The following is a 22,222-nucleotide window of genomic DNA, read 5'->3' on the forward strand; positions in this document are numbered from 1 at the left end:
GACCTGCCTCCTGGGTAACCTGTATGGAGCTCAAGAAGCAACAGTTAGAACCAGACCTGTAACAACGGACTGGTTCAAAATGGGGAAAGAAGTACATCAAGGCTGTATATTGTTACCCTGCTTATTTAACTTATATGCAGAGTACATCATGCAAAATGCTGGGCTGGATGAAGCACAAGCTGGAATCAAGATTGCTGGAGTAATAGCAACAATCTCAGATATATAGAAGACACCACCCTAATGGCAGAAAGCAAAGAGAAACTAAAGAGCCTTTTGATGAAGGTCAAAGAGGAGACTGGAAAGGCTGGCTTAAAATTCAACATTCAAAAAACAAAGATCATCGCATACAGTCCCATCACTTCACAGCAAATAGATGGGGAAACAATAGAAAACTGACGAACTGTATTTTCTTGGGCTTCAAAATCACTGCAAGATGGTGACTGCAGCCACAAAATTAAAAGACGATTGTTCCTCGGAAGAAAAGCTATGACTAACCTAGACAGCATATTAAAAAGCAGAGACTTTAGTTTGCCAACAAAGGTCTGTCTAGTCAAAGCTATGGTTTTTCCAGTAGTCATGTACGGATGTGAGAGCTGGACCATAAAGAAAGCTGAGCGCCGAAGAATTGATGCTTTTGAACTATGGTGTTGGAGAAGACTCTTGAAGAATCCCTTGGACTGCAAGGAGATTAAACCAGTCAAACCTAAAAGAAATCAAACCTGAATATTCATTGGAAGGACTGATGCTGAAACTGAATGCCACCTGATGGGGAAGAGTCGACCCATTAGAAAAGACTCTGAAGCTTGAAAGACTGAAGGCAGAAGGAGAAGGGGACGAGAGATGATGAGATGGTTGGATGTCATCACTGACTCTACGGACATGAGTTTGAGCAAGTTCCGGAACATGGTGAAGGACAGGGAAGCCAGGGGTACTGAAGTTTATGGGGTCACAAAGAGTCGGACAGAACTGAGTGACTGAACAACAAATGGACTAATTAAAGCAATCAAGGTTCTCTATGTAGAATGGCTAGTCATTCAAGTTCCTGGAGGTGACTCTTAATAGCAGCAGTGGTAGGTTTACACTAACAGTGGGGATCATTAGCCTACTTTCAGCAAGAGTCATTCAATGTCTGGCCATCAAGAGGACTCAAGAAATTGCAGCATTTCTGTTTTTTCTGGGCAGTCGAAAAGGACGATTAGTGGCAGGCCAGCAATGATTTACTCCTGACACAGACATTGCACCTGTGCAGATTCAGGAAAAAGCAGGTGGAGTGAACCCCACATTGGCTGAGTAAGTTTACCAAGGATAGACGGCTTGCCACAGATTCAGGATGAGGAGTTGGGCAGCAGTACTCGGCGTGCGAGTCACCGGTCCTTGCACCGTGAAACCCCTACCCACAGTGCTGAATGGCTAATTCAAGAACCTGCAGTTGGCTGACCCCAGGACACCGTGTTCTTCCCTAATGAAACAGCAGTGGGGAGTGAAATGCGACATACCCTTTTGGTATTAAAACCCACAGTTAATGCATCATAATTCATACAACTGTGAAAGCTGTAAAATTCCAGTCTGTTAGCTGCACCTGTATCTCTCTGACCAGGAGAAACCAATAGGGCTCTGGTTCTGCATTCTTCTGGGTTCCGCCAGACTCTCTCCTGTAATCAGTCTGCCTGGCAGGGACAATGCCAAGACTCTGCATCTAACTCCAGAGCTTAACTGCATCTAATTCCAGAGCTAAACTGCAACAACCAAGAATGGATTTCCTTCACCTCTTGCTTGTCTCCCACAGGACAAACTGCACTCAATCTAACTCCAAGATATTCTGAGCCAAACCTCAGCACTATCCGGGAAATGCTTTAAATGAAAGGACAGGAGCAAAGTAAACTTTTTGTTTGGCACTTCTAATAAACAAGTGGTAACTTCAGTCAACATTTCCTTCTTTCTACATAAGCTGCCAAATTGTGTGATGCAAAGACATCGAATGAGGAAAAAAACATAATTTCTATTTATGGATCAGCCTTAAAATTTTTAAATGTATTATGTATGCTTTACTTTGAACATAATATATTAGTATAGTAGTACATGCAGGTAAATAATCAATGGATGTGTACACTGGTGGATACATGCGCAAAATTTTTTATCAATGGGCTGCATGACTACAAAGGTTTTAATGTCTCTTGTTTCTTTGGCCATTCCTTGCAGCTTGCGGGATCTTAGTTCCTGGACAAGGGATTGAACCCAAATCCTTGGCAATGAAAGCAGAGTCCTAACCACTGGACAGCCAGAGTTCCTATAAAAAAAGGTTTTACTGTCTTTTCTTTATTTAGCATTGCTATATATTCTTTGAAAAAAATTGAAGTATAGTTGATTTACAATATTGTGCCAGTCTCTCTGCAAAGCCACAGACATGCAGTAATGAAGTCAAAGCTATATACAAAATCAGAACCTTCCCAAATAAGGAAAAAATGGCTTTGCAACCCACAGAAGATCTTGCCATAAAGATGACTTTACTACTCTGCAAATCTAGTGTCTCTGAGAGGCAGTGAATGCCTCATGTTTAGCCAGGAGCACAACTGGTTTGGGACTAGCCTACTGCTACTACTAAGTCACTTCAGTCATGTCCGACTCTGTGTGACCCCAGAGATGGCAGCCCACCAGGCTCCCCCGTCCCTGGGACTCTCCAGGCAAGAACACTGGAGTGGGTTGCCATTTCCTTCTCCAATGCATGAAAGTGAAAAGTGAAAGGGAAGTCGCTCAGTTGTGTCCGACTCTTAGCGACCCCACGGACTGCAGCCCACCAGGCTCCTCCATCCATGGGATTTTCCAGGCAAAAGTACTGGAGTGGGATGCCACTGCCTTCTCCAACTAGCCTATCTTTGAGCTATTCCTTTTAGTTCACAGTAGCTTGTTAACTTTAAGGGGAGTTTGGAGGCTAAAGAAACCACACCTGTTGAAACTTAACAAGAAAGGCGAGAGATTAATGGAATAGAAGAGACAACGTGTTCTCTGAGTGCTGCCTTTGTAGGTGTCATTTCATTTCAATTTCTATCACAGACTGATAAAACACATATATCAAAATCTTTACAGATACAAAAGCTATTTAAAAGGAACAGGATCACTTTTTGAAGAAAACTCAAGCCCACAGCACATGGCCTATTTCAATCTCATTGCACTACACCTTGGGATCATGTTTGTATCAATGGAGACATCTTTTAATAGGACTATAGCCTTCAGGTCTATACCCTAGAGGACTGTGACTTAAACACAGGACAGGACTAGTAGCTCAACCTGAAATTTGTTTGGCGCTGGCAGACTAAAACGGCGCATGCCTGTTTTTCCAACTTTTCTACATCATTGGTTCCAACAGACAACAACAAAAACCACACGTACATATACACATGCACACACACACACACAAATGGGACAACGGAAAATGGGCGGCAAGTGGCTTTTAAGTAACAGGGCAGGGTACCTGGGATGCTCTCTAACTTTCTTCTGAGCTCTTCATTTTCTTGTTGCAGTGAAATCACCTCCTGCTCCAGCTCTTGGCATCGGGGACAGTAGCCTTCCTCTTCCTCCTCTTCCTCCTCCTCAGGCAGCGTAGATGATGATGGGTGACCATGGGATTCAGATGTTGCTGGGGAGGTCCAGCCACCTAGCGTGTGCACGGGGGATGTTGACAGAGGATCCACATCCGCCAGGTGGCCATACTCGCTGACCGAGGAGGTGTTTGGAGTTGGAAAGCTCCCTGAGAGCAGGTAATTTTGCAGGGAGTCAGTGAAAACTCTCAAAAATGCAGAAGTTTGTTGTTTCCTTTGCATATATTGCATTTCAATGTCTAAATTGTCTGAAGTCTGACTGTGGACCCCTTTGCCAACAGGACATGGTTCCTGTCTTTCAGTGTAACTTGAGCCTTCCTGCTTCACACAAGATATCATGGATTGAGAATGGCTGGAGTCTAGAAGTTTGCCTCCACAATTTAAGAGGCTAAGGACTCGGCTGCATTGTTGAGCAAAAGCGTCCAAGATCATACGACTCTCTGAAACAGAGAAGAAGACACATCAGAGACTTACAGCCAAGACAAGGGACAAAGAGGGTCCTTGACTTGGAGTTCAACATTCAAAACTGTCAGAAACATGGACTTCTACTCTCTGCCGCACACCAGTGTGACATAGTGAATCCACATGTACCTGGATGCACAGCTTCCTGTCACTCCTGATGAGCCACCCCAACTCGATTCTGGGAAATGGCTGGATGGGACTGGGGCACCGAATAGAGACCCCCCTCTCTATGGCATTGGCTGGCCTGCACAGCTCTGAACTTACACCTTTGGCTTCATTAACATCCTCACTCTAATGAATCAAGCCAGCCCTGCAGACTCAACTCCTCATTGACAGTGGAGCTTACAGCAATCATTACTGCTATTTCTGGAGTGCCCTCATGCCCTTGCTATTAATCAGCTGATACAATCCCCACTGAGAGTACGTTGCTCCCAGATGCAAACTGGAGAAGAACGAGAGGTGTCTGGGAAGTGCTCACTAAACACCTAAGAAAAAACAAGGAGTGGGCCTGAGGCAAATGAGGAGGAGCCCCAAAGCAACACTGTGTCATCCATCATCTGGGTTGGCCATCCTTTCCTGTATCTGATACCTTAGCTTTATCTATAGCAGCAGCATCTGAAAAGCAACAGTGCCCTTCTCAGGGCCTCTCCCACCAAATCTCTTAACTGGCACGCATCTGACTGACAGGGCCAGTCAGTTTCCACAAATGTATTACAAAGCATGTTAACTGTCAATCAGTGGAAAGCAAAAAACGGATAGAAAGCAATCAGTTCACCTCAAAAAGAAAAAATATGGAAAGGCCCCCGCCCCCCGCCCCAGTCAATATTGTGAAAATGTGACTCAATGTTGTCAGTCTAAGGGTTTTGAAAATTCACCCTAAACATAAGCTACATCAACATTCTCTTTGTAGACCACCACCCAGAATGGGCAATTTATAAATACCCAGAGAGAGATACTTTTTTAGGGTTTATATTTGGCAATGAGGGTGCCTCTTATTTCCTCTCCCGTCTATGTAAAATAGTGGCAACAAACAAAATACTGTAGATTCTAGATGCCAATATCTATTGTTTATTATAGAAATGTAACTAGTCACTGAAGGACTGACGCTGAAGCGCCAATACTTTGGCCACCTGATGCAAAGAGCCTACTCATTAGAAAAGACCCCGACGTTGGGAAAGATTGAAGGCAGCACAAGAAGGGAACAACAGAGGATGAGATGGTGGGATGGCATTACTGACTCAGTGGACATGAGATTGAGCAAGCTGCGGGAGCTGGTGAAGGACAGGGAAGCCTGGCGTGCCCCAGTCCACGGCGTCTCAGAGAGTCGGACACGACTCGGTGACTGAAACAACACCTAGTTGCTTGTTGTCCCTGGAAATGTTGTCTAGCTGTATCTTTACTGAGGAAAAAAAGACCTTTAAAAGTGAAAAATGGTGAGATGCTCAAGGGTTTCTTTGGGGACAACAAACCAGAATAATTGTGATTTAAGAAAATTGGTTTCTCTAGAAAACCCAGGTTAATGACCAGCAAAACCAACCTTTAGAAACCTCATTGCAGTAGTTCATGTTCTTTGTTTTTTCTTACTAGTCTTTCTAAAGTAACTAAGATATCAGGGGGAGGGGGATACAAGTCTCCTTTTCTAACTATTTAATGATTTATCTAAGGCCCAGAGCATATAGGAAGCACCCCTCACATCTCCCAAATCTATAAAATGCTACCATTCCTAAACCCTCAGGAAAAATGACAAGTCAGAATACAGAGGCCAGTACTCTTCAGCTCAGCAGAGACTTAAGAGACTGTATATTCCATGAGTGGACTCGAGCTTGAGGGCCAGCACAGTATCTCAAGAAGTATTTACTGAATACATGCAGGGACTCTTGTAGCTAAAATCGTATCTTAGTTTACAGCATTTGTATTCTCACCCTGAATCCCACAAATATTAGGCACAGGCCTGCTTTTTAACCACAATTACTTTGAGTGCTGAAGAAAGAACTAGATGCCAGGTATAGTGTTCATCTGGAGCTGGCTGATGGGCCGTGAAACTTGACCCAAGTAGCAGCCGAGATAAAGTTGGCTTGCTACTTTGGAGAAAAGGGGATGTGTATATGGGAACTATCTTTCCTACACCAAACACTGGAAGTCATGATGACTCTGCCCCCAGCCAGGTGGAAAGGAAGAAACAAGCTCATGATTTGAACTGAATCGTAATTGAGAAAGACTTCAAATAGTTAGGTATTATATTTTGCGATGGCCAAAACCAAATAAATCAGAAAGTAAACAGCTGAACCATACAAGTGGGGAGGCTTAAGATGTTGCATTTTCATTTTTTACTCCCAGGTTTTTGTTCTTTTATTAGTGAAATCAAAGGACAATATCGATTGGGGATTCTCAATTCTGGCACATTAGCAGTTTTCATTCATTTAATCCTATAATCCCATTTCAGACCTGAAGTTGTACTTACTGTTTGCATTTTAATCAGAATAGTCCTAATGGATTCATAGGCTATACACCTTTAATACAACCCTGATGAAAGAAACAAAATATGAAAGGAAAGACGAAAACAGAATTGCTTAGAAAGAACAGCTAGAATATATTTGTCCAGTGTCCTAAAAGGAGTTCAGTTGTCTGAATATTGGTAAGTCACATTACAGTATAGATTTTAAGGGGAAAAAAATTTGATGTATAGACAAGCATGATTTGTTTTCTTAACTGAAGGATAAACTCGTAGTATGTTGAGAAAAAGTCATTATGTATTATGCTATATTATGAAGATAATGTATTAAAGTGCATTCAGAACATCAGAGAATAGTTATAGCCACCAAACAGTTCTTGCCTGCAGGTTTTCCAAATGTTTTATTCAGAATTTGTTCTCAGAACTGATATATGTAAAAATAGCCACTGTAGCCATTAAAAGGCTGAATTTTCTTCTTTTCAGTACCTTCTAATATTTGAATAGTATTTTATGTCAATACATTGAAGAGTGTGATGAAAAATGTTACTATTATACTTGGTGGAAAACAGCAAATCTTTCCACTTAACACATATTGCAGCCAGCAATACTTCACCTTTCCAGACAGAATATAATTAGAAATGCAGGTATTGTGTAATGCCCCTTATTGCTAAGAAATGGAGAAAAGTTCTGTTTTTATATGAACACAGTTGTATGACACACTGATCCGTGATTCTTAATTGAGCAAAGTGTGAACGTGTATTTTAAATTTTTTGAACTCCCCCCCCCCCTTAGTCACAGAATGTTCCACTCAAGTGATAGCAAGGAAGTACAAAGTCAACAGATTACAGAGAGGCTTTAACACAACCTACTTTATCCCTAACTTCTCTAAAATGAAAGATCATAAAATGTTTTTAAAAAATCACAATCATAAAGCATTCTAAAATGACCACATTTCTCAAATTTATTTTGCTTTATTGTAAAACCTGTCTGGAGATAACATCATGTTGCAAATTGTGCCTAGTCTGATTCCAGAATCTGAACCCATGATTATTTTTGTAATTCAAAAAGTCATTTCTAGAAATTCTTCAGAATTTAAGAGGTTTAATCCATCCTAAATCTGATAAGTGAAGAGGGATGGGAACTCAGCAATGAAACACAGGCTCCCTACTTTAACATCCTTCTTTGTAAGTAAAGCCTTGAATGGAATTTGCCCATCACAGCAGATCCCCAAGAGTATTCTGCTTCTATGAAGGAGATCACAGTAGTCAAGATTAGTGGTAACCTTTTGATTTTAGCCCAGTGAAGGGTGAAATATATTAATATTAAAAATGCAGAAGCAGAAAAAAATTTCTGTGACCTATACTACCATGTATCCATGTATTTATTACAGTCTACCAAAAGGATTTCCAACTAGCTCAAAATAGATGATTTTCTTAGAACATTAATATAACTTCTTTCTATGAGAGGACTTTGTGGCGTAGAAAATAGAAGTTACAAAATGAAAGCATCTCTGGAAGCATCATCCTGTTCTTAAATCAATGAACTACTGTATGTCTTAAAAAAAAAAATGCCATCAGTTTTTTTTTCCCTAATGGCAAACATCAACACAGCAAAACAGGATGCAATTTTTCTAAATAAATAAATCAATGATGTGTCAAAAATTAACAGATGAGTTAATATACTCGGTGCTATCAAAACCAGATGGTGCTTCCTAATATTCATCCTGCTCAGTCAATCCCTGAGTATTTTCTGGACCATCGGTATATAAAATAGGATGCTGCTATTTGTGATGGCAAACAAAAGCAATCATGCCTGCCAAGCACATACTATAACAGGCAGCATTTCAGCTCTGCTAGACAGAAAGTAATTAGAATGCTTTTAATGTCCAAAAGAATGATGCTGATAGGCTGCCACAGATGTGTAGATTTATGAATATTTATATGGTGGTTTATAGCTGACACTTTTATCAGTTGAAGAAGATAAAATATCTGCCTGACTCAAAAGCTTGACAGTCAGGTTAATAAAATCTCATTAAAGAGAATGACCTATGCAATTATATAGGATTTATTGTAATTCATTTTTGATTGTCCTCTGCTTAAAGATGCAATTTCCCATTTCCTGATGCCAAATTTAGGCTGCATATCAAGATCTACGTGGGTTTTAACTCTAAGCCTCCCACAGAGGAAAAATATGCTTTTAGAACCATGGTATATTACCCCTTTTAAGGAAAATTATTCTCTTCAGGAGATTTTATAAGAACACTGAAAAATCTATTTTAAAGCACGTGTCTCCTCTCAATGGTTTATGGCCCTTAATGGCAAATAAGGTTCACTTCAACCCTTTCATCTTTTCACAGCATTTACTCTGGACACTCAGTTCTCTCTCTTCCATCCTTCACTTATTTCATCTCACTGATGTTTTGATTATTTTCAGTTTACCAGGGGGCCTGCGACATTGCAGTAACACTGCAGTGAGGGTGCAACAAGCCAGTCACCACCCTGCCTCCACTCCACCAAGGATGCTCACATGGCTGTCTGGGCGCACGCGCTCATTGGTTCAAAGTGGCACCACTAGTTCCTCAAAGAGCCAATCAACTCTTCAGGCGCCTGTCCTTCTGAGGGCCACTAACGCCACTGTGCCCGTTAAGAGATGGCTTTGTCCCCAGTGATTAATATTACGACCAAAATTCATGATGTCTAGTACTAAGGTCTTTTTTTTTTTTTTTTTTTTTTGCCCCTGACCATTTGCCAAGAACTCACTCACTGGAAAAGACCCTGACGCTGGGAAAGACTGAAGGCAGGAGAAGGGGACGACGGAGGATGAGATGGTTGGATGTTGTCACCAACTTAATGGACATGAGTTTGAGCAAGCTCCAGGAGTTGGTGATGGACAGGGAAGCCTGGTGTGCTGCAGTCCATGGGGTCACAAAGAGTTGGACACGACTGAGCCACTGAACTGAACTGATTTTCCCTACTGTGAGCAAGAAACCTACAACCCAATTCCTGTCTTTCCAACAAGCACATGGCATCCTATTCTTGGAGCTATCAAGCTTACCACTCCATGAGCTCTCCTAAAAAAAAATAAGAAATGTTGAAAATAAAGGGAAATAAGAAATACTGGGAATCTGAGGAGCATCAGCAAGCTCCTTTTCACTCTTTTAGATTCAGTGACATGATTTCCACCTGGGGACAGAGACAGACTAAACAGGTCATCAGAGTAAACACTGAGAGAGGACATTCAGAAAAAGGTAAGAAGGAAAAATAAAACAAAACAACAAAAACTCTTTATGGATAAGAGTGGGGAAACTGCCACCAGAGTAGAAGGGACCCTGGAAAGGATAGCAAGTAACTGGTGCAGAAAACAGAATACAGGAAAAACAGCAGGAAAAAGCAAGGGTTAAAACTATGGATGAACACGGAAATCAAAGGGGGCAGACTTACAGGGTCTTAAAAAAGGTAAAAGACTGAAAGACAATCAGCAAAGTCTAAAAGGAGAAAGCAAGACGAGATTAAAGACTGAAGTGGGCGGATAAAGAGGGGGAACCCCCAATGAACACGATGGCTTGGAGGTTGTGCTGAGGAGTATGCAAAGTACAGAATATGGGAAAAAGACCCAAACTTCTGAATAAGAAAGCAGAGCTAGGAAATTAACAAGGAATGACCATGAAGTAGTTTATAAGAAAATCAGAACCCAAACCCAGAAAGCACACAAACCCAAGAAAGCGGGAAAACACTAGAAAAATAAGGAAAATGAAAGTAGATAGCCTAACAACGAATACAAAAGCACAACAGAATATAAACACAGGAAAAAAAAAAAACCACCTCTTGCAAACAGTGAGAACATCCACACAAGAACCCCTCCAAATCAGTGAGGGATGTGACAGGACAAGTCTTCACTATAACCTGTAATTAGATTTTCTTTCTCAAAACCAATCCTTCATATGTCAAAATATTGACAAACAACAGAACATGAGCTTAGGCTTCTATAACTCATTTCAAGACAATGCTCCTATTTTCACTAGGAAAAAAAAAAACCTTTCGATTCACTTATATGCAGGATTCGGAGGGCTCCAAAGTGCCGTAAAAGGCCTGAGCAGGAACTTTTTAGTTCCGAGGAGGGGGATAAACCGGGCTGCGCGTCCTCAGGAAGCAGAGAGCACCCTTGGGCGCAGGCCCCAGGCTGCGGCCTCTCCATCAGCCCGCCTCCCTCTCCGCAGCTGAGCAGGAGGGCCGGCTTCTACCAGAAGTCTCGTACCCGGGGTGAGCGCTCCCCGAAAGGCATTTCTGAGGGGCCCGGACACAGAAAGCTCGAGAGGCGCGGGATCCCGGCGTGCAGCAGCGCCCACCCGGCGCGGGGAGGGCGGCGGGACCTGGGGCGCCCGGGGTTCTCGGGGCTGGGGGAGGGGCAGGAGTCTCCGTCCCTGAAGTCGCGGCCGCCCGCCCCACCCGCGTGACTGCTGCGGGGGGAGCCCCGAGTCTTACAGCCACCCGCGGGGGACCCTGGGGTGGGTGGGAAAAGGGGCAGGCAGAGACCGCGCGCGCTCGCACAGAATAAACGAAACAGCCCTAGGGCTCGCTAAGTGACCGCGACAGAGCGAGGGAGAATCAGAGAGCAAACGAGAAGGAAAGAGAAGGAAAAGCAAATGGAGGAGAGAGAGAGAGATAAAAGAAAGAAGTAGAAGGAAAAAGTGAAGCCGCAGAGAGGAGAGGGAGGGCTTCCCCGAGAGTCGCCGGAGAGCGCTAGCTTCTCCCGGAGCGGCCGCCGCTGCCACCCGAGGGTGTCCCGCCCCCACTCCCAGCCCGCGAGCGGCCCCCGGCTCCCCCCGCCACCAGCCGGGTCGCCCATCGCCACCGCCGCGTTCCCCGGGCGCCGAGCGGGAGGCGAGCGGCGGAGACACCTGTTAAAGAGGCGCGCGCGCGCCGTCGGAAGCCCGGAACGCGGCGGCGGTGGCGGCCGGGAAGCGCCAGAAGTTGCCGCCCGCGCATGGAGGCCTCCGGGGTGCGCTCGGACATCCGAATCCTCCCTCAGCCGGTGTGCGCGCCCCCTGCCCACCCCCGCGCTCCCCTCGCGGCCCTCCCGCTGGGCCCAGCGCGCCGCAGGCTCTCCGCGGTCCCTGGGCTTCTCCTTCCCGGGGCCCCACCCCTCCCCCCGGCCGTGGCGGGACGGAAAGTTGCGCCCGAGAGTTGGTACCTGCGCTGAGCTCCAGACTGGCGCCGTCGCCGCCCGTGCTGCTGCTGCCCGCGGAGGCCGCCGGGCTCGACCCGTACCTGACGACGGCGGCGAACGAAGAGGATGATGACGCGGCGGGGGCCGCGGGCGGCGGCGCCGTAGTCCTCAGGTGGCCCTGGGACGCGGCGGGGGTGCCGGACGGAGACGACGACGACGCGGCGGCGTTGGCCCGGCCGGGCCCGGGGGGGAAAGATCCCTGCGCCTGGAACTGCTGCGGCGGCGGCGGCGGCGGCTCGCTGCTGCTGATGGAGACCGTGGCGTGCGGGGCGAAGGGCGGCGGGGGCGGCCGCACGTGCGGCAGCTCCACCAGGGTGGGTCGCTCGTAGCGCTTGGCCAGCGCTGGCCTCTTGCCGGGGAACGTCTTGAGGACGCTGTAGGGGCTGCGCTGCTTGTAGATTTTGGGGACGCTGGGCCCCTCCTCTGCCGGCTGCATCTCTTCCTCCATCCTGCGCCTCCCGGCCGCTTCCCGGCTGCACGCCCCCTCGGCGCCCGGCGCCGGGCTCCGAAGATGCCGCTGCCGCCTGCCCGCCGGCTCTGCCCGGGTGCGCGCGTGTGGGAGGGTGGGTGTCTGTGCCGCGGCCGCCGTCACCGCCGCCGCCTGTCGCGAAGCCTGGCATCGCCGAACCCCTGCGCGGGGGGCTGCCGCCCGAGCCCTGATTGACAGGCTGCCTCGCCAATGCCTGGAGGGAGAAAGGAGGTAAAGAGCAAGTGTTTAGGGTAATATCTGCTAATGATAATAGGGGCGGGGGCGGAGCCTGGTGCCGCCGCTGCCGCCCGCGTGGTCGCAGAGCCTGGTGTGCGCCTCCGACGGGGGAAGGGAAGGAAAGAGCCGGGACCCCGAGGGCGTCCTGGTAACAGCGCGAGGTTCTGGCCGGGACGAGACTTCGGAGCCCCGTGCACTTGAGGCTCCTGCTGTTATGGGCGGGGCCCGGTTTTAGGAAGGAGCTCTTGGCGACCCCTGCACGACCCCAAACTCTCGGGTTGCACCCAGCTGGGAGTAGTTGGGGCGGGGCGGGGTTGGGGTAGCTGGAGTGCGTGTGTACCTTGGGAAGATAATACACCGTGTTCTTCTGCCTATGGGAAATTGCTCCGCCAGCCTTCTGAAAAGAACATCTTGAAGGCTTGACCCAGGTTGCTGCGAGTTGTTTGCGCGCCCAGGGGCTTTTGTCTATATCCAGCTCATGGCCTTCGAGTTCATGTTGTCATAAGAGCACACAAAGCATCAGACTTTTACATTATTTCATTAGATTCCTATGAGAGGGCATAAAAGAAACCGTTTCCCCATTCTACAGATGAGAAGACTGAGGCTCTTTGAGGAAATTGCCCATAGTCAGATACTCAAGTGTGTGGCTGAGTTACACAGATGTTCCCAGATATGCAAATTCTCACTTCTTGTAGCAGGTAGACTGCAATTTAGGGGAAAAAATATGACCTGATACTCCCTTTGGGAATGGTGATTAGATACTCGCAACAATATCGTTTGGGGGGTGTGTGTGTGTGTGCGCGCTCGTGCCCTTGTTGGACCAAGATTGCCCAAAAGCTCTGGCTCTCTGCGTTGCCCAGGCAGCTCCTCACTGTGTCTGGGGCCACCAGGGCAGGGTTTCTGGACGACACACAATTTCAGTTGTTGTTTGAAAGAGGGAAGCGCCTCTGTGGTTCAGAGAAGGATCCCATGGGCTAGAGATGTCTTCAAATCTAGAGGACGGCCCTGGCTTCTCCCAGCCACTTTGGGAACAAATCTCCCCTCCCCTAGGTTAACTCCAATATCAGCAACTCCCTCCCAGCTTTGGTTTCTAGCCTTCAATCTTAACTCTCCAGGTTAGAATTCTGGGTATGTCTCCTCCTTGATGTGTGACTGTCATCTCTCCACTGTGAAGTTAGTTTCCTTTTCAGAGCTTTCCTTTTAGTCTTGGAAAAGTGACCTATTTTCTTCTTCTCTGGGGTGAGGACCTTGGTCTCTCATTCGCCAGACTTCCCTTCCTCTGGAAACCTCTCTCTTTGCAGGATCAGCTTCTGCGTTCCTCCACCCTCCATAGTCTCCCTCTCTCCTGCGGCCTCCTCAGATCCTGCTGCGGTTTTCTCCCCTCCATTTATTAGAGATGAAATAAATAATGCCATAAATAAAAGTATTTGGGAGTCCAGGAACTGTCAGGGCTGATTAGGGCATAGAGGACATTTTCTTTCTCATTATGCAAAAGCATTTCATGGGGAAATAAAAGAGGTTTCATTGTAACTCATGCATGTCATATTTCAAGGAATTCAAGATATTAATCATATTTAACATTATTTGCAACGTTTCTCCCTGGCTTCTGAAAACTGCTAAATGAGGACACGTGGATCAGTAAGAAAAAGGGAGACAAGCATGAGAGGGACAGTTAAGAAATAATGAAATGCTGGTGAAAGACAGGGAAAGAGAATGAGATGCCAGGGAGATGTTTCTTAGGCACATAAGTGAAAAATGGGGGAGCTTCTTCTCAGAGGTGAGACAGCTGAAATTGAATGATACACTGGAGGAAATAAATGATAACAAACCTCCCCACACTTTTCTTTCTATAAAGCAGTTCTGAATTTTGCATTGAAATGTCTTCCTCCCACTTTACTCCCAGATAATTTGCCAATAAGTTCTGGCTTTTGAAAAGAAATTGGGTGGTGCCAGTGTGAGTAGGTAGGGGGTGGTTAGAGGGGAGAAATTCATCAGTTCTACTACTGAAGAAATAATTTCCTATACCTGGGAGCTTTTTCTTCTCTTATGTATTTTTAATTTGTATCAGCCTCACCACTTAAGCACCTTAAGAGACTGGGAACAGTACTTCTGTTGTTATGGTTTACCAATGAAAAGGATCTGCCTTTCTGTATGTTGAAAAGTGGATGTTTCTATAAAACTGAATGGTAAAATTAGTGGTTTAGCTAAAAAAATAAGAAGAAATCCTAGAGGAAAAATATTAGAATTTTTTAAATGACCAGCTTTTAGATTCACATGCTAGCAGTCACCTATGTCTGGATCCATAGAAAAATGAAGTGCTTAATAATCACGTGTTAGAAAATGAAATGGGCATTTACTCCCAAGTGTGGAGTTGAACTCAATTTTAAAATTGTAAGTGACCACTGTTCCCTGCCTGGGGTTGTACATACCTGAGTATTGTATATAAATGTAATATATTGAGGTGTTTATAAAATCACTGGCAGCACTTTTGTAAGCATCTTACTGTAAATTTTAGTCCAAATTATCAGTGATTTTGCTTATATCCTCTCTTTAGGGTCTCGGGGGCTGACAGGATGGTAATTACACCCATGCTTTAAATCTTTTTATATATTTACTCTTACTTAAAAAAAAAAGATAGTGAACTTTTAAAAAGCCAAGTGGCTATTTATGGATAGGGTGATTTCTTGATTGGCAGCATGTCAATTCCTTGAGCCATCCAGAATATAGCTTTTAAATAATAAGGCAGCCATGGGAAATGCTTTTTATTGCACCAATTTCAATGATATTTAATGAGCTTCTGATTGACTGTTTGATCTCCCAATGTTTTGTGCTACTTTTAATTCATTTCGTATAATAGAAAAAAAAGTAATTGGAATAAAATTTTGTGACAAGATAATGACCTTCCACTTTGAAATTAAATGTCTGATTAGCTTCAACATTTTAATGCTGAGATGATATTGCAGCAGGAACAGGGGTGTGCGTACTATCACTCGGTGGAAAATGACTGAGGAATACTCCTTTACTTTTCCCATTTGCATAGTAGAAAGGGCATGGTAGCCACGGAATCATAAGCTCACAGTCCTAGAGGGACCAAAATGGTCTTTTATTCTTGTGATTGAGTCTATGCCCATAGCTTTACTAAGACCCTGTCAAGTGGTTGTATAAACCATGCTTAAATACCTCTAGTGACGAGGACTTCACTACTTCTAGGAGCATCATTCACCCAGAGATTTATTCAACAAATATTTATTGAGTGCCTACTATGTGCCTGGGATCTTTCTAGGCAGTGGACAGTACACATGCTAAGTGGCTTTGGTTGAAATCACATGGACTGTAGCCCTCCAGGCTCCTCTGTCCATGGGATTTCCCAGGCAAGAATACTGGAGTGGGTTGCCTTTCCCTTCTCTAGGGGATTCTCCTGACCCAGGGATCAAACTCACATGTCTTAAGTCTGCTGAGTTTGGAGGTAGGTTCTTTACAATAGCACCACCTGGTAAGCTCTGGATATAGTGGAGCCAAATATCAAGATCCTATGGCAACCCACTCCAGTGTTCTTGCCTGGAGAATCCCGGGGACGGCGGAGCCTGGTGGGCTGCCGTCTATGGGGTCGCACAGAGTCAGACACGACTGAAGCGACTTAGCAGCAGCAGCAGCAGCAGCATTATGATAGAATTGGGGTGGGCAGGTAGTAAATAATCAAGTAGCTAGCTGAATGATATTAATATATTTATATACAAATATATTTATAAAATAAATCATTATGCTTATATAATATTTAAAATGTTAAATAATATATAATGCATAATAACACTATTATTATTATTTCAGATAGAAATAATTATGATTAAAAAATAGCATGGGGATGTTACTTTTGATAGGGTAATTGAGAAGAGTTGTTTGAGGTGGAACCATCCAGTTGAGAGTTACTCCTAAAAAAGAGCCATCCATCAGAAGAGTCTAAAGGAAATCAGTCCTGAATATTCATTCACTAATGCTGAAGTTGAAACTCCAATACTTTGGCCACCTGATGCGAAGAACTGACTCATCTGAAAAGACCCCGATGCTGGGAAAGATTGAAGGCAGGAGGAAAAGGGGATGACAGAGGATGAGATGGTTGGATGGCTTCACTGACTCGATGGACATGAGTCTAAGTAAAATCTGAGAATTGGTGATGGACGGGGAAGCCTGGCATGCTGCAGCCCATGGGGTCGCAAAGAGTCAGACACGACTGAGCGACTGAACTGAACTGAACTGATGAGAAGAGCAGTCTAGGCTGAGGGACAATAGTTGTGGAGCCATAAGGCAGGAACAGGCTTGAAGTTCTCAGAGAGCTGGAAAAAAGGCCAGTAGTCCCAGTATCCTGGCTAAGGGCAGAGTGAGGAGATGAGGTCTGAGAGGCAGGCTGGGCCCTGGCTGGGCAGGGCCTTATCCATCTGAGGAAATGTTTGGGATTCATTCTGAAAGCAGTTTGGAAGTTTGGAGGCAGTTAAGCTGGGGAGTAACATGACCAGATTTATGTTTTTAAAAGATAATTTTCAGAAAAGGTAAAATCATGACTCCCATACATAAAAATGAACAGATGTTAAAGCTTTTATTTAACTTGCTCAATGCCATCATAGTATTCAGAGGACAATTTGATGTGGAAAAAGGAATGCTGAATTGAATGCATAAATATTTTGTGTATGTTAGTTGGTTTTCCCACGAGGGATGTGGGTGACAGCTGAAAGGGAACCTCTACCATGAAGGAAGGTTTGTGTATCTATCAGTTATCTAAACTTTCAAAATTGTAAAAATAGTTCAAAGGCAATGAAAGAGTAGATTCAGATAACTGGGGAAGGTGTGCTGTACGTAGACAATGCAGTTTTCCAATGAAATAAAATTTACTTCCTGCAATGCTTTAAAAAAAACCTTTTAATTTTGACAGTTATAGATTCTAAAATTTTCATTTTAGAATAAGCTTATTATTTTTAAATAATTACAGATTCACAGGAAGGTCCAAAGATAGTGCAGAGAGGTCCCAGGTACCCTTCATCCATTTCCTCCAAAGGGTGGAATCATGCAATATGTGATCTTTTGAGATTTTTCACTTACTTTAATGCCCTTGAGATCCATCCATGTTGTTGTATCATTAGTTTGATCCTTTTCGTTGCTGACTAGTACTCCACAGTGAATATCCCACAATTTGTTAAACTCTTCACCTGTTGTAGGATATTTTGGTTGCTTTCAGTTTGGGACTATTGCAAATAAAGCTGCTCTGAATAGTTTGGCACAGGATTTAGTGTAGATGCAAGTTTTGTTTCTCTGAGTCTTTCTACAATATTTAAAAAGATTCCTTCTGCTTTGTGAACAATGGACTGTAGAGGATCAGACTGGAAGCAGGGACATTTATTTTCTAAACAGTGACTGAGTAACCCTTTCAAAATACAATCATGTATTTCCACTGCCCTCCATTGTCTTCCTCCTCCTTAGAGTAAAATCCAGAGTGTGCCATTGCCTGCTAAAGTCCCATTAGGAGCTACAACCATCCCTTGCCTCTCAGGCCTCATTCCTTCTGTCCCCTCCCCCCGTCACTCCACTCTAGCCTTAATGGTCTTTCAGTTCAGTTCAGTTCAGTTCAGTCTCTCAGTCGTGTCTGACTCTTTGCGACCCCATGAATCGCAGCACGCCAGGCCTCCCTGTCCATCACCAACTCCCGGAGTTCACTCAGACTCAGTCCATCGAGTCAGTGATGCCATCCAGCCATCTCATCCTCTGTCGTCCCCTTCTCCTCCTGCCCCCAATCCCTCCCAGCATCAGAGTCTTTTCCAATGAGTCAACTCTTCGCATGAGGTGGCCAAAGTACTGGAGTTTCAGCTTTAGCATCATTCCTTCCAAAGAAATCCCAGGGCTGATCTCCTTCAGAATGGACTGGTTGGATCTCCTTGCAGTCCAAGGGACTCTCAAGAGTCTTCTCCAACACCACAGTTCAAAAGCATCAATTCTTTGGTGCTCAGCCTTCTTCACAGTCCAACTCTCACATCCATACATGACCACGGGAAAAACCATAGCCTTGACTAGATGGACCTTTGTTGGCAAAGTAATGTCTCTGCTTTTCAATATGCTATCTAGGTTGGTCATAACTTTCCTTCCAAGGAGTAAGTGTCTTTTAATTTCATGGCTGCAGTCACCATCTGCAGTGATTTTGGAGCCCCCCAAAATAAAGTCTGACACTGTTTCCACTGTTTCCCCATCTATTTCCCATGAAGTGATGGGACCGGATGCCATGATCTTCATTTTCTGAATGTTGAGCTTTAAGCCAACTTTTTCACTCTCCACTTTCACTTTCATCAAGAGGCCTTTTAGTTCCTCTTCACTTTCCGCTATAAGGGTTCCAAATGTCCCGCGTCAAGATTCTTACCTTTAATGTTCCTTCTGCTTTAAATGTTTCTTTCTCCAGATGTCTGCATAACTCCGTACCTTATCTCATTCCAGGTTTTGCTCTAGTATATCTTTTTCAATGAGCCCTTCACTAGTCACCCTATGTACAATTGAAGCCCCGCCTCCCTTCCCCATACTCCCCACCGCTTTTTCTATCCAGCACCTATCACCGTCTGTCATGCTATACAGACTATCTGCTGTGTAACATCATGTATATTACATGGTCAGCCCTGCATATCCTTGCATTCCCCATTTGTGATTTCAACCAACCAAGGACTGAATTTCAAAATTTGATTTACTGATACCTAGACCTGACTGTACCACTGCCATTTTATGGAGGGGACATGAGCAGCCATTTTATGTAGAGACATGAGCAGCCATTTTATGTAGGGAATTGTGCAGCCATTTTATGTAGGGTCTTGAACAGCCATTTTGTATATGGGACTTGTGCAGCCATTTTATTTATGGGATTTGTGTAGCCATTTTATGTAGAGACTTGAGCAGCCATTTTATGTAGAGACTTGAGCAGCCATTTTATGTAGGAAATTGTGCAGCCATTTTATGTAGGGTCTTGAACAGCCATTTTGTATATGGGACTTGTGCAGTCATTTTATGTAACATACTTGAGCATTGGAGGCTCTTGGTATCTTCAGGGGATCCTGGAACCGATACTGAGGAATGACTCACTCATTTTTTGCTTCCAGTGAGTAGTATGCAAACTCCTTAAGGGTAGGAGTTCTGCTTTTGTTCTGTTCCTTGAGTCTGCAGCATCTAGAGTAGCATCTAGCACAGAGCTGAGGCTCAGGAAGGGCTTGTTGGATGAATGGGTGACTTTAGGAGGCGCTGGCAATAGTCCAAATGAGAACTTGGACTGCTTGGACCAGTGCAGTGGTGGTTTCAATGGAAGGAAATAGATAAACGCAGAATATATCCAAGAGGCAGTTGTTCCTTTTTATACAGCTTTGGAAAGTGGAAAGTTTATGCTTATGTCAAGCCCAAATTTTCTTCTTCTAACTGTTGGCTGTTGGGGCTATTCAGAAGAAGTTTAATACTCTCCCTAACTTGAATTTAGAATGCAATCTTACAACGTTTTTTCTTTCCTTCCTGTGATGGTTCCTAGGACCTATTTGAAATGGATCCATCCTTTTAAAGAGTAGATTAGGATAGGCATCTTTGGTCTGATTACTATTTTTCTCACTAATAAGATTCTGTGTTCCTTAGGACTCTTTCAGTAGCATGTGGCAGAAACCCAACACAAATGAATTCTGCATAAAGATGCTTATGGCTGTCATAACCCTGAAGACTAGAGGTAGGCCGTGTGTAGAGCAGGTATATATGCTCATATAGTATTATTAGGAATCTACCTCTCTCCATTGCTTGCCTTCAATTTTCTTTCTGTTGATTCATCTTCTGACAGGCTCTTCCTTTGTGGTGTTCATCTGGCCACCAGCAGTTATCACCTGTGTGAAAAGAGAGCACCTTTTCCCCGTCAGCTCCAGGGAAATGCCAGAATTAACTGTCATTGTTTTGTTGTGTCTTGATTAGTTTACTTGTTCCTTGATCATTCCAATGTTGTGATGTTGGGACTGTTTCCCTTAAGGGGAAAAGAACTAGAGAACAAGGAATTGAAGGAATTTCCCCGAAGTCAAAAAGTGAATTAATTGGAATTTAACTCAAGTGAAGATTCTTATGTTTAATCAGAGTAGCAAATATAACTTGTTAAACTTAGTAAATATAATCTTTTATTCTCTATTGCTCACTTCCCTCCAATTTCTGAACGAACATTCCTCCCAAAGGGCTGAAAGCACCCTGGACAGAAGTATGAGCTTGAGAAGTATATGCAAATCAAGTTGGATATTAAAGCCTGGAGGGCAAAAGGAAGAGCCAGTTATTAAGGGAAAGTTGAGGAGATGTAGTAATAGTAAGTTGAACTGTGGGTGATTCAGTTTTTTAAAAATTTGCAGTCTTCATCAGCAAGGTCAGTTTCCATTTTGCACTCTCTTAATTTCTTTAATTAATTAATTTTAAAATTGTTTGGCTGTGTGGCATGTGGGATCTTAGTTCCTTGATCAGGGATCAAACCTGCATCCCTTGCATTGGAAGCACAGAGGGAAGTCCCTCTTAAATTTTTTATATGAGTGTTGTATCACAACAGGAAACGATCAGTTCCTAATGTTAATTAGTATTTAAGCCAGAACTTTAGTACATAGTACCACCAGAGGACCAACTTCCATGCAGAAGGTCCTGAAATGAGCCAGTGAAATGCAATCTGAAGTATTTTGGTAGTTAAATATTGAGATTTTGTGACATCACACATTGTATGCTTTACCGGAATTTTTACAAATTAATGCATGCCATATGTCACCAACCAAGAAAGTGATTCTTCTGTTGTCCTGGCTGTTTGGAGTATTTCATGGTTTGCTAACAGAGCTTCTTTGTTTTATTTATTTACTTTTAAAATTTTATTAAAGTATAGTTGACTTACACTGTTGTGTTAGTTTCTGACATACAGCAAAGTGGTTCAGTTACACATACACACACACACACACACACACATATAAAAGTTTGCATTTTCTAATCCTAAACTGTCAATCTACTGAACCCCCTTGGGAACTACAAGTGTGTACTCTATGTCTGTGAGTCTGTTTCTGTTTCATAGGTAAGTTCATTTGCATCATACTTTATATTCCACACATAAGTGATACAATATAGTATTTGTCTTTCTCTTTCTGACTTACTTAGTATGATAATCTCTAGGTCTGTCTATATTGTTACAAGTGACATTATTTCATTCTTTTTGTGACTGAGTAATATTCCATTATACATTTGTATACCACATCTTTCTTATTCATCCATGTATTGATGGACACTTTAAGTTGCCTCCATGTCTTAGCTATTGTAAGCAGTGTTATGAACATAGGGATGCACGTGTCATTTTGAATTAGAGTTGCATCTGGATGTATGCCCATGAGTGAGACTGCTGGATCTATGGTACTTCTCATATTAGTTTTTTGCGGGAACTCCATACTGTTTTCCATAGTGGCTGCACTAATTTACATTCCCAACAGTGTGGGAGGGCTCCCTTTTCTCCACATCCTCTGCAGCATTTGTTATTTGTTGACTTTTTAATGCTGGCCATTCTGACTGGTATGAGGAGATACCTCATTGTAGTTTTGATTTGCATTTCTCTAATAATTAGTGATATTGAGTATTTTTTCATGTGTTTTTTTGCCATCTATCTTCTTTGAGAAATGTATATTTGGGTCTTCTGCCCATTTTTTGATTGGGTTTTTTGTTGTTGTTGTTATTGAATCATATGAGGTGTTTGTATATTTTGGAAATTAAGCCCTTAATGAGGCTTCT

General features: G+C 43.8%; 1 protein-coding gene across 2 annotated transcripts in view; it reads right to left on the bottom strand.

The window, feature by feature from the left end:
• The window catches only part of BEND4 (BEN domain containing 4), a 32,993-nt gene extending 20,770 nt beyond the window's left edge, over positions 1-12,223 (bottom strand). Inside the window, exons 1-2 of one of the 2 annotated variants that reach the window (XM_055588434.1) lie at positions 11,701-12,223; positions 3,470-4,036 (exon numbers count right to left, since the gene is read on the bottom strand). In XM_055588434.1, coding sequence (XP_055444409.1) covers positions 3,470-4,036; positions 11,701-12,184 — 1,051 coding nt within the window. In that variant the 5' untranslated portion in view covers positions 12,185-12,223. The remainder of the gene's footprint in view (positions 1-3,469; positions 4,037-11,700) is intronic. The other variant, XM_055588435.1, reaches the window with a different exon arrangement.
• Between the last annotated feature and the right edge of the window lie 9,999 nt (positions 12,224-22,222).

Source organism: Bubalus kerabau, chromosome 7 (assembly GCF_029407905.1).
Source record: "Bubalus kerabau isolate K-KA32 ecotype Philippines breed swamp buffalo chromosome 7, PCC_UOA_SB_1v2, whole genome shotgun sequence".
Lineage (NCBI taxonomy): Eukaryota > Metazoa > Chordata > Mammalia > Artiodactyla > Bovidae > Bubalus > Bubalus kerabau.